Below are 11,832 nucleotides of genomic sequence, written 5' to 3' on the forward strand. Positions count from 1 at the left end.
TGAACTAGCAGAGCCATCAGACGCCATCTTCTTCTGCCCAAACCACGATCCGATTGCACCAGAGATAACCATAGCAAGAAACCCCACGATCCCTGCAACTACCAAGGTCGGCAATAAGACAAGATTGCCCCGATTGCAGCCCGAGAGAGTCGACGGAGGAGGGGGAGCCGAGGTACAAGGTGGTCTCAACGCCGGTAAAGAGTCGGCGAAAGGGGCCAGAACCCTAACTCGAGGGAAAACTACTTCGGAGAATTATTTTTTTTAGGGGGCGAAGAATTAGCTTTTTTTTAGAAAAGGACACAGAATGAGCGAGTTATTTTTTTTTTTTTGAGGGGAAGAAGAAGCTAGTGTAGAGATAGTTTTTTTTAGTAGATTTTTTTGAGTAGATAGTGTAGAGATAGTTGTGCACAAAATTAGTCTCCGGTCCAAGGGCAAGGGCTCGTCCTGGCCCAATATGACGCGGCGATGATGGGTCCAGACACCGGTTAGGTGGTGGTTACCGTCCTCAACAAACCCGCCCGCACCGGCTCCACACGTGGCCCGCGGGCCAGGTGGGCCCCGATCCTCGGTTCCCACGCCTTGCGCGAACCCGCGCGGGGGTGAGCGTACCCACACACGCTACTTACGCCCCACGAGCCCTCCATTTCGTACGGCCTCCCAAAAATCTCAATCCATTGCTTCTTCTTCCCTTCTCTCTCCAAGGGTGGAGGAGGGGGAGGAGGAGGAGAGAATTTTCTCTCACGGGCCGGGGTAAGGGACATCGGAGCAAGGAGGGAAGGACTCCCACTGCAGAAGTGGCTGCCTCCGTGGCGTCTTTCGTAGGTGAGGGTTCTGCTCTCGGTGGTTTCTCTCCCCAATTTACCCCTCATATTTGCGGTCGGAATTCTAGTTGGTGATGGGGGCGGGGAGTCTGGCTGCACAGATCGGTACACGACACCGCATTTCCCTTAGGGTTTGCTTCGATTGTTTTTCCCTCGCGCGATTGTCGTAATTTGGGGTTTGTGCGGGTAAATCCTAGCCCCAGATGCGGTTTTCACGGGGATCAGTCAATTTGAAATTGCGTTTGCCTGGAACTGGGATCCAACAGCCTAGATGCAGCAGTGGCTTCGATGCTGCTTGTTTTTGTATTACACACCGAAATTAGTACGGGTTGTGCGGTCATAATTCCACGCGGTTAAGTTTCCGTTTTATGTGCTCGATGGACGTGAAAGCGTAATGCGGATCTGGACGAGGTATCAGGTTAGAACTTGTCGATTTGGTCGTGGGCTTTGTTATTCGTTTCCTTGTAATATCGGTTTGCCACTTCAGCTAGTAGTAGTGTTTTAGGGGTGTGCCAGTAGAGGGCCAGGTGGCATTGTTGCCTTGTAGTAAGAGCTGTATTAACATATTGCACTTGTTACGATAAATGTTTGCTCAACAACTTGGGAACATGTTGTTGCTCTGAAGTGTCAAAATTGGTTATTTATTTTTATAAATGGTCCTTTTCTTGTGTTAGGCCAGTTTGATGAACCTATAGTAGCAGCCCTGCCTTTCAAATATGGAAATTCAGTTTCGCCAGGGTCTAAGCGGTTGAGGACTGTTCGTGTAAATTATGTATATAAGTCGTCAGAAGAGAAATTTGAAATCTCTGGAAAGATTTCAGTTCGTTTGTTTGGTTCTGATTAGCTAATAAATAGACTGACACAGTTCAGCATTACGAATGCCTTGTCCTTAAGAACTGTACTAAGAATGGGTCATGGTTGTTGCTATTGTTGCCACATCAGCTGAATTAGCAAAATTGCTCGAAATACAGTTGCCTCGCTGGATTGTGTTTGGAGCACTGGCAGTCTTTTACTGGATGTTTTACTTTGCTGTTCCAGTGTTGTCTTTTATGCTTCATGATGCACCCTTGCGAGCACACCATCCTTCCATTTTATTGCATTTCCTGCTCCTGCAACTTGCAAATGCTGGACGTCTGCACAAACGGATTGCACTATTGTTCTTCCTTAAGAACAATTTTCTTTTTTGTTACATGTAATGCTGTGATTGTTTCAGTTCTTTAATTGTAAATGCCACATCACAAGTAAGTCCGTATTTTGTTTATCTTAGTGGATATGAATCTGAGGCTATCCTCTACAGAGATCAGGTGGGAAATTGGCGACTTTGCTGCTTTGATTTATCTTCTGCTGTTTGTTACCTTTTATGTGTGAATTTAAATGTTATCGTGTCATGCTAATTTAGGGTTTTATCAGTATCTCAACTGTATAAACTGGGCATGGTATGCATTATCATCTATGCAGTTCTCTGTTATAAAATTCTCTCTTGTAATGTACTCTTACTATTCCATTTTTGCTGTTTATTCAACATCCAGATGGATTACATATCCCCTGAGAGAAGTCTGGATGGGACTTGTGGAGACCCTGGTCCTTTATTTGGAGATCAAGATGGTTGCTTGTTGGAGCACATGGATTATCATGGTGAAGGAATTACACAACCTGAATCCCCACCACTGAATGATGGACTTTTAGTTGACGCAGCCGATCAAATTTCATATTTGTCTGCAGATTCTGTACCCTATATGAATGATCAGATCATGTGCAATACAATGAAATCTGCTTCGACTAGTCCAGCATCTCCCCTGAAGCAAGACGAGGAACATCATGTGCATATAGAATCTGATATGCAAAACGATGCAGCTGAACGGAAAGTTCACCATAATGATGACTGTGAAGTACGTACCACTTCTCCGGGTTATGATGTGCATCAGAATACAGAAGTGGTTGAAGGTGTGCTTCCTCCAGAGCTTCATGAAAGCAGTGGTAATGATATATCAAACTTTGAACAAGAAACTACACATTTTGATGCCTATCTTGGTGACTCTATGTTAGCTGATAATAGCAGTAGGGATTATCAATTTAGCAATAGCGGTGATGATGATGATGAAATTCCAAACTCTTCTGCGCCTCAGATGGGAAATAAGGACAACAGAAAGTTACATGAGACTTTTCACAATGAAGTGAATGGGGCAGATGATGATCAAATGAATGGTGGGAATTCTAATCCTCATGATGAACATGACAATGAGAACTTCAACTCTGCAACTGCACCTTCCTATTTGGATGGGATGGAGCAGGAAGATCCTGGTACCGAGAATGGCATTTCCACGCCTGGCAATCAGTGGGATTCTCCACCTGAAAGGTCTGCAGGACTAGAGAAGGGCACACCATCACCAGCCAGGAGGGTCTCACTTTCAGTAGAAAGGTCACCTCATGCTCATTCATCTGAGAAACTGGACTCACCACATCATGCAAAAGAGGGTGATAATTTGGCTGACTCTCGAAGCCCACCAGCAAGACATCGGTCCCGATCTCCTGGATCTCCTGAAAACCATGACACCAACCGTAGAAGAGCTCCCTCACATGAGTTGTCTCCACATGCACGGGATAACTCTCCAGAAAGAAAAGCACAATCTTGGCGTGGAGATGGGTCACCGCGCCGAAGATCTACATCCCCTGGAAGAAGAGATGGGTCACCACAGCGAAGATCAGCTTCCCCTAAAAGAAGAGATGGGTCACCGCGACGAAGATCAGCTTCCCCTAGAAGAAGACATGGTTCACCACGCCGAAGATCTGCATCCCCTAAAAGAAGAGATGGGTCACCTCGCAGAAGATCTCCATCCCCCAAAAGAAGACACGGGTCACCACGACGAAGATCTCCATCCCCTAAAAGGAGGAATGGGTCACCACGGCGAAGATCTCCATCCCCTAAAAGGAGGCATGGGTCACCACGGCGAAGATCTCCATCTCCTAAAAGAAGAGCCTCACCCAAGAGGAGGGGTTCACCAAGGAGGAGGGATTCCCCAACAAGGAGGGATTCCTCTCCAAGAAGGAGAGACTCACCAAGAAAGAGAGATTCCTCAGCAAGGAGGAGGGATTCCCCAACAAGGAGGGATTCCTCTCCAAGAAGGAGAGACTCACCAAGAAAGAGAGATTCCTCTCCAAGGAGGAGGGAATCCCCAACAAGAAAGAGGGACTCCCCAACAAGGAAGAGAGATAGATCAAAATCAAGGTCACCATCAAGGAAAACTGATTCCTCTAGACATAAAAGGGAGCATGGTAGATCTCGATCAGGGTCTCCACACTCTAGGAATCACCATAGAAGATCTCCAAGGTGATTTTTTGGTGTACCACTGAGTAAACCTCCAACCTTCTTGTTATCTGAATTTGGATGAGCATGTTTTAAACCAACAGTACCACATGTTTTCTGACTCTGCAACTTTAAGTAGAAGATCTATGTTTTGTTACTAGATTGTTTTACTTCTTTTATTGTTTTATAATGTTGTTGGTACTAATTATATATATATTTTTACATTGTAGAAGAAGGCATTCACCAAGGCACAGATCACCTCCAGCAAGGCATCATTCTCCTAAAAGATGTTGGTCACCACCTGCCAACAGGAAGACTGGATTGAGTAAGCCTGGGCGGAATCTGTTTGTTGCAGGTTTTAGCTATGCCACCACAGAGCGAGAGTTGGAGAAGAAATTTGCAAAGTTTGGACGTGTAACAAGGGTGCGGGTTGTCCGAGATAAACGGTAATCGCTTTCACATGCAGTTATTTGTACCTACTTGTTTCTTTGTTTGTGAATGGAGAGACACTGCGATACTCTTCAAGTCTGCTTGGTTTGCTAGAAATGTTAGCCTTGCCAAGTTTTGCCATGCCAATGGGTGGTACCAACGGAATTTGGTTTGGCTCCAACATTTCCAATGTGGTTTCTCTCACAGTTTGTTGGTTTGCTCTCAACTGGCCTGACCCCAAACATTGGCAAGCCAATTCATTTTAGCTTACCAAGCAGGCTCTTTTAGTTTATAATACAGTGTTTGTCATCACTTCCTCCATTGCGGCTCAAGTTTGCATTTTTTCTCCTTTTGAAACCATGGACAAGGCACACCTTGTCAGACTGATACACAACTCATAAACGGGCTGCATGATTTGTAAGGCCGTCTCATATTTTTAACACTTGATGGATTGCGTTTAAATATAGGGAGAGTACTTAGGATTCCATCTACCGTCGTTTGAAAATAAGGTTGTATTTTGTCTGCATGTGGATCAAGGAAACATCTAAGAAAAAGTACCCCTAATTATTTTTCTACTATATTCGAGGCATGCTATGCATACACTTATATTTCAGCTTGCAAGAGCATAATTGGTAAATTTTGTGCTGCGATGTCTGCTATGATTGAACTATAAGCAATCGATGTTGGTTGGATTTTACCTGGTTTGCCCCTTTACTAATTAATTAACCACGAGAAAGCTAGATTGATGGGACTGTCGGTGACTGTAGTTTGTACTACGTTGCGATTGAACTAAAATGGTCAAAAATAGTTGGATATTAGATGGTTTCTCTTTTAATACTAGTTGAAATTGAATTGATGATGAGGCTGGCAGAGAACGTACTCTGTACTACTATATGATAAGAGCTTTTTTTGAACATTTTATATATGAAATAACTCTGGTATACTGAAAAAACCAGGCAATATCATTCTACATTTGTACTCTGTCAAGTAGGTTTGCTAGATGTTAACCTAATTTGCAATTTTTCTTAGAACTGGAGATTCTCGAGGCTTTGGATTTTTATCCCTGGAGAAGGATGAGGACGCTGATGCAGCAATCCGAGCTTGCGACGAGACTGAGTGGAATGGTAGGATCATTCTTGTGGAGAAGTCCAAGGCACCTGCATGGTGAATCTTACACCCTAGAGCTCTGCAAACAATGCTCTGGGTGGGCGGGACCAGTTTGCACAGCTTTTATCGTACCAACAGTATAACATAAACTATTAATTTATCATTACATGTGGCAAAGTTTACTTGAACCAGCTCTCTATGCTGTACTAGGAGTAAGTAATAATGCACTTGCTATGGCTGCCTTGCTGACAATTATTGAAGAATAAGATTATATGCCAAACCTTAGCTTGTTTCAGGACCCTGCTGCTGATAAAGAGGGAGTTAGCGGTACACATTGTAATATCTGCAACCTCTACTACACATTCATGACATTCATCATCCTCTTCTTCCTCTGCATGGTGATCGAGTGTTTGGCTGGCAGTTCAGTTCATGGTGATGCATGGGCGAAATTCAGACTTGCGACGCTGTGTTGGTCATTTTTAAGTTAGGACAATAATTTTATACGTTTGTATGTGCTCTGTGTTTTAGGTCGTGGATACTACTATATGTTGGATATGTCCCGATAACTTTTCTGCTGTCTTTTCTTTCTGCCTCTACTCATGAATCAGAAATATTTTATGCAAAAAAGAACGACATTCTGATCCTTCATGCTCTCGCCCGTTTGTCTGTTGCCAACGCCTACTTATGGTAGGTGGATGCAAGGTTGTCATGCCGACTAGTGATTCTGGTCTGGTATTTAAGTTTGGTCACCACTCACCACCGCCAACGCCAACACCAGCATCCTGATGATACGTGCACAAACCCACTTTTAGCTGGTTGATGGAGATTGGGTAGCGTTGATTTGACATGGCGGTTTCATTCTTGGAGACTAACAATTTCTCCTTTTCTATCGTCATCGACACTTTCTTGATCAACGCATATACTCCCTTCGTCCCATAATATAAGAGTGTTTTTTACTCACACTCTTATATTATGGGAGGGAGTAGCAGATACACATAGCCAGCAGCAGCGCCTGTGTTCTCCTGACCTCTCGGCCCAAGGAAAATAGAAGCAGCCACCGTCCCTTATGGTTTCTTCCACGCTGCCATCTTGGTCCGCCTCCTGTCTTTTAGGGCATCTCCAGCCGTTGGCTTCCTGGGGACGCCTAAAATCGCCGCTTGAATGTGAGCCGACGCAAAAATTAAGCCTGGGGGCGAGTTGGTCCCCAGCCGCCGGCCCCAGGGCTGCCCCCAGGCACGTTTTAAAATAAAAGAAGTTCGGCGAAGTTCGTGCTTCCCAGGGCTGCCCCCAGGCACGTTTTAAAATAAAAGAAGTTCGGCGAAGTTCGGCTTAAGCACGATGAAATTCGGCCAAATACGATAAATTTTGGCCAAACACGATAAATTTCGGCACATTTTGGCGAAGTTTGTGGATTTTCATTACATAGCTCATATACATAAACTAATCTAAAGGAAAAACTGGCTGAAGTCGCTGCCGTCGCCGCCATCGTCGTCGTCGGCCTTCTCCTCCTTGACGCGGGCGCCCCTGCTGGACCCCTGCCCGGCGTCGCCATGGCGGACTGGTGGCGGCGCGTCGTCGTCGACGTCGCTGTCGTAGATGACGACGACTCCGCCTTCGTCGCGGGCGCGTCGACGCTCCGCGAAGCGAAGCAGGGCGGCGCGTTGGCGCTCCTTCGCCTTCTCCAGGCGCTCCTTCTCCATAGCTATGGAGTCCCTGCACGCCCATTCCAGGGCCACGTCGTCGTCGTCGAGCTCCGTCGTCACCGGCGCGGCCGGCTCCTTCTTCACCGGCGCGAGCCCCGGCTCCGTCTTTGGCTTGACAAAGCGCGGAGGAGGAGCCGACGAGCAGGCGCGCCGGCCGCCCTCGTTGATGACGATGCCGGCGCTGCGAGTGCGCCGACCGAGCGGCTTCTCCGCCGCGGGCTCGGCCTTGACGCCGAGCAGGGCCGGAGTGCCGGAGGAGTGCGATGAAGATCGGGAGGAGGAACAAGAGGAGGAGGACCCGAACCTCCTTGGCGCCCATGGCCCGGCGCGTCGGTGCTGCGCCGGGGCGGCCGCCCTCGCCGGGTACGCCAACGGCGGGTCGTTGCCGCCCTCGAGGTACGTCAGCACGCCCTCGAGTGTGCAGCCGGGGACGCCCCACCACAGGTGGCGCCCCTCACCGTTCTGCCGGCCACCAACCACCGGCGCGCCGTTGATGGATGCCAAGAGCTGCTGCTGGCGGCGCTCGAAATACGCCGCCCAAGCCGCGTGGTTGTCGGCGGCGTACTGGGGGAGGGAGAGTTGGGCGTCGGTGAGGGAGGCGCGCACGACCTCGACTTCCTCGACGAAGTACTGCGACTTCGCCACGGCGTCGGGCAATGGGGGAATGGGCACTCCCTCGGCGCTGAGCCTCCACCCCGTCGGCCCGGCGCGCATGTCCGGCGGCGCCGGGATGTTCGCCTGGAACAGGAGCCAGGACTCCTGTTCGCGGAGCGAACGGCGGCCGAAGCCGTTGGCCGCCGCCTCGTCTCCGGGGTAGCGTTCCGCCATGGCGACGGACTCGGGAGAGGTAGAGAGATAGAGGGAGGGGCTGGGCGGCGGCGCTCGAGAGAGGTAGGGAGAGGGAGGAGCTGGGCGGCGGCGAGGGGCGGGGCTGGTGTGGGCACAGGCGAGTGCAGGCCACCGGCTATATAGCCGCGCCGCACCCGTGTGTACACGTGCGAGGGAGGGGAGGTGTCGGCGCGCCGTCCCGTGACGCGCCGCCCGTGAGAAATCAGTGGCAAGGCTGACCGGCGGCAGCCTTGGCATTGATTCCCCGCGGGAACCAAGGCCGTTGGGGGAAGACGAGGCGCCGTGTCGCTGACGCGGCGGGCCCGCGGCTATTTCGCGCCAAAACAGTTTGCCCCGGCGTCCCCGGACGCCCCCCAGCGCGCCGGGTTCGGTCTGGGTCCGCCGGCGCTGTTTTCGACCCAGGCCGACGAAAATCGGGTTTTTGGGGACGCGACTGGGCCGTTTTTTTGGCGCCGACGCGAAAAAATCGCCTGGCGAGGCTTTCTTGAGGGCGTGGCTGGAGATGCCCTTATTCTGTGGCCTTGCCGGGGGCCGAAGGAGCGAGGACTGCCTCTTTCGTTATTTTTTAGTAAGTCATATTTTCTTTTGGTTTTTAGTTTCCTGGCAGCATCGTCAGAGGAGGTGATGATGATGTTGTGTTGGAACGAAGTCTCTTCCTCTTTCTACCTCAATGTTGTTCGATTCAGCATCAATGAAGGACCTATGAGAGTATGTGTTGTCAGGTCCATTGGTTTCCTTTGGATTTTCCTTTTTTGAAAGTGGTTTTTTTTTGGATTTTGATAGTTGATGTGTTTATTCCGTTTCGAAAAAATAGTTGATGTGTTTATCAAGAAAAACAATTTATTATTGGCGCAACGACTTGATGTTTTCATTCATTATTAGTTATTTTACTTCTTGCGGAAAATTAAAACGAAGGTCGAAGCGCGGCTCCAGTTATAAATGATTCAGAGAGATGTTGAGAGATTTCAAAAAGATTACTATCAGGCATTGTAATAGAGAGTCTAATGTAGTTGCTCATGAGCTAGCTGAGTGAGGGCGTGCAAACAATCTTTCTATGTGAAACAGACGATGTAAACATCATTTGATGATTAATAAAGCTAGCAATGAAGGCTTTCTCATAAAAAATACGGAGGTTGAACCGTCACTGCGTGATCCGTTACTGTTGATACAGTTTTGGATCACCGCTTATAATGAGGGAAAAGGCAAACGTTATTTTTTCTTCGAATGAGAAAAAAAGGCAAACATGTGGTCTTCGTTTCAGAAATAAAATCAAAATACACAAGTTCAGAAAAAGCGTGTTCATTTAGAGTATTTTATTTTATTTTTATTTCTAAGTACGAGGACCCGCTCATATGCACCTGCTGCAGCGACGGTTCCTGTACGTGATTGATTGATTCGTTCCCACGTTTTTACACTTCGATTTTTTAACAGGACGCGATAGATGCTGGACTGGATTCATGCATGAACCCAAAAATTCCCCGCACCAAATCGACTGCGCCACGGGCTCATGATGCTGCGCACGTCGCACGTCAGTGAACAACTGCTCCAACTAAACTAAAGGCTCCTAGGCCTCGAGCAACCATTCATTGGTAGACCTACTTTACTGGTTCTGTCACTGTCTCGCTGACTCAGTAGGTTAAAAATAGATGAAGCATTATTAGGGCATGACCAATCCATAGCCTTCGGGTGATACCCCGTAAGGCATGTAGGATCAGATGATAAAAAAAGTAGGTTCGGATGAAAAAGCGAGACCCTCTGCAGAAGGCGGGTGTTTGGAGCGAAAAATTGTGTTCCAGTGCATAAAGCTGAAAAAGTTGTGGAGAGTAGAGATGCATATGTAGTGAGAGTCTTTTTTTTTTCTTGATGAGGCCCACTAATGATAGATTCCATTGGAGAAAAAAAATCAATATAGATGCCTTAACCTAATTATTTCATGAGGCATCTGTATTCATATGCCCTTAGAGCCACCTGATATTATGATGTTAAGCAATCGTCGCAGAGTTGCCATATATTATTTGCAAGGATCAATTTAATCATTTTCCAAGGGATCCCGCATGAGTGAGCGCCAACTCATTTCGTCCGTCTGTATCCGTTTGGATCCATGCGGACAAATAACGCGGCCCGAGGCACTGAAGCAAACGGACGGGTGCCTGTTTGGACTCATTTCTAGCATAAATTTGGGCTCGATTTACTTCCGCGCGGACACTTAGCGGACGCCTGCGGCGTTCTCCCAGCGTCTTCCCCTCCCCCACCCATCTGTGGCACACATGCCATCCCCCCTTCCAACCAGCACCACACCCTCTTCGCGATCACCGGCACCCACTTTCGGCCTTCACGTCACCGCCCCACGTCCACCGCCACATCCATCGCCGCCCACTTTTGTTGTCATTGTGGCCGCCGCATCCACGGCTTGCTGCCTACTCCTCGGCCACCGTCGACATCCCACCGCTACCCGCAAGGTTGCAGCCGGAGGACACGGGGTTTGATAGCTCTGCTGCCTCCGTCTCCGTGGGCAGGCCAAGGAGGGCTCCATTCACCGGTCGCGACTCATCACCGCTCACCCCCGTCGTCGCCCGCAAGGTGTTTAGTTGTTTGACCTAGTCGACCAAGGCTCATCCACGCCTGCCTCCGTCTAGTGAGGTACGGTTTCATCATGGTGGACATCTCAGATGAGTTTTTTTTACAACAACTTCATATGTTCATCATCGTCCGACGATAATGATGATCTTGCAATAGTTACTATGATCGTCAATGAGCACATTGCTAGGTAGCGGCTAGCCAGCCCAGGTCTAGGAGATCGATCTCGGGCCATGCTCTGGGGTTGAATCATAATAGAGCGTGCGGACATTCCATACACTACAAAGATTATTTCCATCTCAATGACCCACTTCCCTTCCAAGCTTTTCTGATGACGGTTCCAGATGGCGAGACATGTACTTAGCTGTATTCTGAAGGGAGTGGTGTACACTGGTACAACGACGTGCTAAACAAACGGTATTTAACCCCTTTCCGCAACGACATTTGGAAATGTCGCCAAGTGAGTGTGGGCGATAGGGGGGTCCTTCCCACACGACCCAGAAATCGTCGAGGATAGGCCCTCCTAGGACCCAGGCTGGGGCCGTGTGTGATCGGGCGAGGCATCGAAACCCAATCATTTCCGTAGGTATCTACATCCCACACGGTGAATCTTAGAAAATCATTTCCGTAGGTATGTACATTCCACATGGTGAATCCCAAAAAATCATTTCCGTAGGTATGTACATCCCACACGGTGAATCCCATAAAACATTTTCATAGGTATGTACATCCCACACGGTGAATCCTAGAAAAATATTTCCGTACGTATGTATATCACACACAGTTCTTTGTGTGGAAACGTTTGTGCAAGGTGGCCTAACACAAACAGTTCGCTGCCGGAAGCCGTGTGTGATTGTTAGTTGATCGAACACGCCTACTTTCTAGAAACCATGTGGGTTGTTTGAGTTCATCGCCCACGGTGATGTCTGAGTAACTGTCTGCAATAGAAAACTCCAATAAGCAGGGTAATTAGCCTATTATTGATAATCCGTGTACTAATCAAACTGGTATTTCTTATAAAACACGCTAAATATTTCATATC

General features: G+C 48.3%; 1 protein-coding gene across 3 annotated transcripts; it reads left to right on the forward strand.

The window, feature by feature from the left end:
• The first annotated feature begins 599 nt into the window (after nt 1-599).
• Nucleotides 600-6,236, forward strand: LOC123188434 (serine/arginine repetitive matrix protein 1). Of its 3 annotated transcripts, XM_044600554.1 has the most exons (6): nt 640-822; nt 2,351-2,456; nt 2,544-2,798; nt 2,948-4,149; nt 4,356-4,571; nt 5,584-6,236. In XM_044600554.1, the coding sequence occupies exons 3-6, from the start codon at nt 2,670-2,672 to the stop codon at nt 5,720-5,722; spliced, it is 1,686 nt and encodes a 561-aa protein (XP_044456489.1). In that variant the 5' UTR covers nt 640-822; nt 2,351-2,456; nt 2,544-2,669; the 3' UTR covers nt 5,723-6,236. The 3 variants fall into 3 exon arrangements, with proteins under 3 accessions (XP_044456488.1, XP_044456487.1, XP_044456489.1); XM_044600553.1 differs by having other exon boundaries at nt 600-822; nt 2,544-4,149; XM_044600552.1 differs by having other exon boundaries at nt 600-822; nt 2,351-4,149.
• The last annotated feature ends 5,596 nt before the right edge of the window (nt 6,237-11,832 follow it).

This window comes from Triticum aestivum, chromosome 2A (assembly GCF_018294505.1).
Source record: "Triticum aestivum cultivar Chinese Spring chromosome 2A, IWGSC CS RefSeq v2.1, whole genome shotgun sequence".
Lineage (NCBI taxonomy): Eukaryota > Viridiplantae > Streptophyta > Magnoliopsida > Poales > Poaceae > Triticum > Triticum aestivum.

Excerpts from the sequence above, each read along its gene's own strand:
- LOC123188434 (XM_044600552.1), top strand. The coding sequence starts at position 2,351 with ATGGATTACATATCCCCTGAGAGAAGTCTGGATGGGACTTGTGGAGAC. Across the intron at positions 4,150-4,355 it reads CACCATAGAAGATCTCCAAG|AAGAAGGCATTCACCAAGGC; the intron begins GTGATTTTTTGG and ends TTTACATTGTAG. Across the intron at positions 4,572-5,583 it reads CGGGTTGTCCGAGATAAACG|AACTGGAGATTCTCGAGGCT; the intron begins GTAATCGCTTTC and ends AATTTTTCTTAG.